This window comes from Carex rostrata, chromosome 4, assembly GCF_964058835.1.
Source record: "Carex rostrata chromosome 4, lpCarRost1.2, whole genome shotgun sequence".
In the NCBI taxonomy this organism is placed as follows: Eukaryota; Viridiplantae; Streptophyta; class Magnoliopsida; order Poales; family Cyperaceae; genus Carex; species Carex rostrata.
The window spans coordinates 6,633,738-6,639,233 of record NC_135921.1 but is presented as its reverse complement, the minus strand read 5'-3'; the positions used below and the strand labels follow the sequence as shown (position 1 = coordinate 6,639,233).

At 34.0% G+C, this 5,496-nt stretch overlaps 1 protein-coding gene across 1 annotated transcript; it reads left to right on the top strand.

The window, feature by feature from the left end:
- Positions 1-2,358: 2,358 nt before the first annotated feature.
- Positions 2,359-5,112, top strand: LOC144552399 (BURP domain-containing protein 3-like). Its single transcript, XM_078300405.1, has 4 exons — positions 2,359-2,462; positions 2,589-2,697; positions 3,600-4,201; positions 4,502-5,112. Exons 1-4 carry the CDS (start codon positions 2,427-2,429, stop codon positions 4,844-4,846), a joined length of 1,092 nt encoding a protein of 363 aa, XP_078156531.1. The 5' UTR covers positions 2,359-2,426; the 3' UTR covers positions 4,847-5,112.
- The last annotated feature ends 384 nt before the right edge of the window (positions 5,113-5,496 follow it).

Genomic DNA, 5,496 nt, shown 5'->3' with positions numbered 1-5,496 from the left:
TTCATTGTTATTTAACATAGATTTGTATGCTTAGAAATTGTCATTATTGGGGTTTTGACTAACATTTTCCTTTGTATGAGATAGTGTATATCAATAGTGTGTATCTTTGTATGAGATAGATAGCATGACAAACCAGTATACCTATTTGAATTTAAAGTTCCTTTTCTTCCAAATAATCTACCAGTAACATGCTTTTCAACTTTTGAAGGTGGTGAAAAGCCAAAATTTTGAGGAAAATGCAATGTATTTAATTTTATGACCTTCAAATATGCTTTTAAGTTTTAACTGGAGTGTCAAATCTCACAATTTGTGAATATGGCTCATGCAGTTAAACTAGAAGAACCTGTCATTTCATGTTTTTATTTAATAGATGTTATTGGTAGATTATTTGGAAGTAGTAGTTTAATTGTTATTTAATAGATGTTTGTATGCTTATAAATTGTTATTGTTGGGAAAAGTTGTAATTTTGACAACATAAAATAATTGATAAGTCTGCTAACAATTGTTATTTCGAAGTAGTAGTTTCATTATTATTTAATAGAGTTTTACATGCTTAGAAATTGGCATTGTTGGGACAAGTTCTAATTTTATTATTGTTTCGAAGTAGTAGTTTCATTGTTATTTAACAGAGGTCTGCATCCTTAGAAATTGTCATTGTTGGGGTTTTGACTAACATAAAATAATTGATGAGGCTGCTAACAATGGTTGTTTCGAACTAGTAATTTTATTGTTATTTAATAGAGGTTTGCATGCTTAGAACTAGTAGTTTTGACTAACATAAAATTCAGAGCTGTAATCATTTTGGTGGGGGACGCACTCGGGTATTGGTACAAATTTAGATCTTTAAATTAATTTTATGCTTGGGGACACATTCGGGTATTGGTTCAAATTTAGAGATGTAAATTTGTGCTCGGGGACGCATTGGGGATTCGTCTTTTTAAAAAAAAAAAATTAATTTAACTAATTTACAATGAAAGTTAAACACTAGAACGTAGTTGATTAAACGCTTTCTTTTACATGTTTAAATTATACGATTGTTTCACTGTATTTGGCGCTGCTTTTGTTAACTTTTTTAACAGAGTATTTTTCGCTTCATGCAGCGAAAGGTTATACAATAAAGAAAGATTCATACTGTTATTGCGCTGTATGAAGTAAAACCTGCTTGTTTTGTCGCCGACATTCTAGAAAGTTGGGGGACGCGCGCGGGTACTTTGTTTGGGGTACAATTAATTATCAGCTTCCAAAAGAATATATCCATGGAAAAATAAATATTTAACTTCTATTATTCGTCTAATAATTAGTCTGTAATATATAGGAGAGTTAAAGAAGGAGAGAGAGTAAGGTAAGATAGATTGTTTCTTAATTAGAAATGTAATTTCATTGCTTATTGAAATATTACAACTATGATGTTTATATAGGCTGTGTATCTACTCTATTGTCTAACAGCTCCAACTGTCTAACTATCTCTAATTACAGCCTTATAACAGTCTCACTAATTACAATCAGTTGCTAACCGCCTAACTAACTACAATCATATATCTAACTAACAGTAGTAACTGTATTAAGAGTCAATGAGGCAATTCGGGTTGGATTCAGATCGGATCGGTATTATTTTATTATTTCCACCGATCCAATTTGGCTCGGACCAAAATTATATAAACTGGACCCAAATCCGAACAAGTCACCATTCAACCCGACCCGACCCAACCGGAATAACTTGATTACTTCTTGATTAATTTATTTATGCAACTTAACTTAATTAGAATATACTTCAATCTTAATTGGTATTAAATTTAAAACTAACTCCAATAAAACTTTATCTTAATTAGTATTAAAAAAATGAGTCGGACCAGGTAAAAAATTCTAGACCCGTACTTGATCTATAACATCTCCATATCTAGATGGAAAATCTGTATGATATTATTTCATGAAAATAAAAGGTTTTAATAAATAAAATGAGTGATATGATCAAGAGATGCCGGTAAATATTATATTTTAAAAAAGGGTGACTCTATTTTATATATAGTGTTACATATATACAGCAATGGGTAGAATGTGAAATCGGCATTATTTAAGATGAATTCGCATCCTCTGAGATATCTCATATTTTGTGTGTTTTTTTCCTGCAAAATCTCTACCATTCAAATACGTTCCGCATGAATCTCAAAGATCAAATAATACTAGTCCCCTGCACTATCCCGAATAGGCACCTGCCACGTCGGTCACGCAAAATATGAGATATCTCAGAGGATACGCACTAATTTAAGATGGTCGTGTTTGAAGGTGGTTAACAATAAAGTGCTGATATATCACATGAAGGCACCTCCACTTATATATATCCATGCATATCACTACTCTGCCTTCAGAGAGAGAGTGCGCTGTTTATTCTCTTAAACACTTCTTTCTCATATACCCCCATTCTGCTTATGGATAGTTTCTTACCCCTCCTTTGCTCTCTTCTGGTATGTATTTACATAGAAGCAATATATGGCTCAGATCATTATTGCTTAATAGAAAGGATATTAATTTGCCACTTGCCATATAATTCCTTTTATTTAAAAGTTTATTTGGGCTTGTGTTATTTGTAGATTGGAGTTGTAACAAGCAATGCAGCGTTACTGCCTGCTCAGCATTACTGGCACACTGTCTTACCCAATACTCATATGCCGACTGCCATAAGTGATCTTTTAAGCTCTGGTCAACTCTCTCTCTCCCTCTCTCTTTCATTTGAAACCTGGCAGAAGCTGTCAAGTTGCTCTCTTTTGAAAAATTATCTCTGCCCCTGGAACCCACACTGCTATTAGAAAAAAAGAAGAAGCTAAATATAGTGCAATTGTTGTTGGTAAAATAGTACTGTTTGTCAAATCTAATAGCTATTACTACAGAAAACACCCTGTAGTAGTGTAGAGAGATTAGATAGGAGGCATAATTTCTGAAATAGACGTTAGTCTTATTCTAGCATTATTCCTATATGATACCATGATTGCAGTTATATGGAGCCTATTTACAAACTTTAATATGATACATATTCTTTTTTTTTTAAACTCATATGATACATATTCTTAAACATCTATAACTAATCATCTCCTACGTACCTAGTACCTACGACCCTATATTTCTAATTATCTCCTAGCTAGCTACAATGTACACCCGCTAAAATCTCATATCTACTATCTCTATTAAAATCTCAAATTGTAACGTATATACACAGTTAAACAATGCGTAGCGTACTGAGATGAACATAATAATTTACTACAAAATAAGAAAGAAGTTCTTAATATCATGTTCAAACCATTGCTGCCAAAGTGCCATATTAGTACTTCATATCGTGACTGAATTAATGTCGGTATATATACATAGAAATCAAACTTGCTAATTTTTTTTGTATTAATTGAATAAACCATTTGTAGATAAAAATATCAAATAACATACAGTATGGATTCTGGACCTAGGTATCCACAAAATAGTCTCAATTAATGTGTCTTCTATTAAATGATTAAATCATTGCCAGAAAAACTAATTAAAATGATAAACAAAGATTTTGCCTTACTAAAATATTAAATCTTATTCTGATTGCAAACCCCTCATTCCATAAACAGACACTGTCATGGATTCCAAGACCGGTACCTATGTGGACGTAGGTAAAGGAGGTGTCGACGTGAATGCTGGCACAGGCAAACCTGGTGCTACCTCAGTCGGAGTTGGCAAAGGTGGGGTCCACGTTGTTGCTAGAAAAGGAACTCCTGAAGGCGCAACTGTGGGCCCCGGTGGAGCCTCTCTCAATGTAAAACCAAAGTATGGAAAACCCCAGCGCAGACTTTCTGGGAAAAGTCGGCCCTATTACCAATCTGCTGCCACCGAGGAGCAGCTGCAATATAATCGTCAGACTATGTTGTTTTTCTTAGAACAAGATTTGCATCCTGGTTCCAAGATGAACATGCAATTTGAGAAAACAAATGCTGCTGCTAAATTTTTGCCGAGAAGTGAGGCTGAGTCAATCCCATTTTCTTCGAAGAAATTACCAGAGATAATTAGCCAGTTCTCAGTTCAGCCTGGTTCTGATGAGGAGGAAGCAATGAAGGAGACTCTAAGAGAGTGTGAGGATCCAGTGTCGAAAGGGGAGAAGAAGATGTGTGCCACATCTCTTGAATCAATGGTGGATTTCAGCATTGCAAATCTCGGCACAAGAAATGTCGAAGCGGTAACCCCAGTTCTGACTGCTTGCTTTAAAACACTGGCTTTAATTAATCCTTACATATTCTTAATATTGACATATTGATTCATAGAATGGCATCATTTACCAGAAATTACATTAAATGTTAAGCTGATGTCCGAAACTAAATTAAGTTTGTGGTTTATTAGTATTCTAGACTTCTAGCGATGCTTAGTAATATAAATATCGAAGCAAATTTAGCATAGCTTGGTCGAACACAAAGGTAAAAATAATCAGTGATGAAAAACTAATGCTCACATTGTTTAATTTATATTGTACCTCTGATAGGTATCAACCACAGTTCATTCTAAAAATAAGACACCGAAGCAAGAGTACACAATCATTGCCTCAGGGGTGAAAAACTTGGCACAAGATAAGCTTGTTGTGTGCCATCAGCAACCATACACTTATGCTGTGTTTTACTGCCACCTGGCAAAGCCAACCAAGGGCTACACGGTGAAGATGACAGGCAAAGATGGGACGGTAGTTGATGCTGTGGCCGTATGCCATGTCGACACATCATCATGGAACCCGAAGCATGTTGCATTTAAATTGCTGAACGTGAAACCTGGTACTGTACCGGTGTGCCATTTCTTGTCTCAAGACAATGTTGTATTCAGTCGCAATAACTAGTTCGAGTACAATGGCTACTGTTGCGTAGATTGGCCTGGCGTGAATGATAGACGCTTATCGGATGGGGTTTAAAGAGTGTCCTATATAGTGTATACACTATACTGTGTATTTGTGTAAGTGTGCTTTAATTTTCTGTCTGCTGTATGATGTATGGAGAAGTTTTGAATACTGTTGAATACTGTTGGATGTATGTGAGCTTGATGTATGGAGACAATATAATGTATGTGTGTTCGATTAATAGAAATAATATATATTTTGATGAAGTACAGAGAAGCAAATTTAACACAAATTCTGTAATTTTTCTATTTAAACTATTATTTTTCTCTCTAGCTAATACAAAGTACTTCTATCATGTATATATAGTCTAAGGTAACCTTTAATCTTTCTAACAACATATAATAAAGTTTCAAGAAACATTCAGAAGAGTCAAAGAAATTTTTTGGACTATTCATAAATCATTCCTGACTATACATATTCCTAATAATTAAGTTCATAATTTAACATTAATTTTCTTAAACATAATTTATTTTCCATCCTCCAAGCCAAGAATATTCTTGAATTTCACAAACATCTTGATTTGCAATGACTTTGAAGAAATATGGCAACTTGATCTACACTATTCACATGCATCCATTTTATATTCTTCTCCT

Bases quoted from the DNA above. Each gene is read 5' to 3' on its own strand.
- LOC144552399 (XM_078300405.1), top strand. From the start codon at position 2,427: ATGGATAGTTTCTTACCCCTCCTTTGCTCTCTTCTG. The intron at 2,463-2,588 runs GTATGTATTTAC...TGTTATTTGTAG, and splicing joins CCCTCCTTTGCTCTCTTCTG to ATTGGAGTTGTAACAAGCAA. The intron at 4,202-4,501 runs GTAACCCCAGTT...TACCTCTGATAG, and splicing joins GCACAAGAAATGTCGAAGCG to GTATCAACCACAGTTCATTC.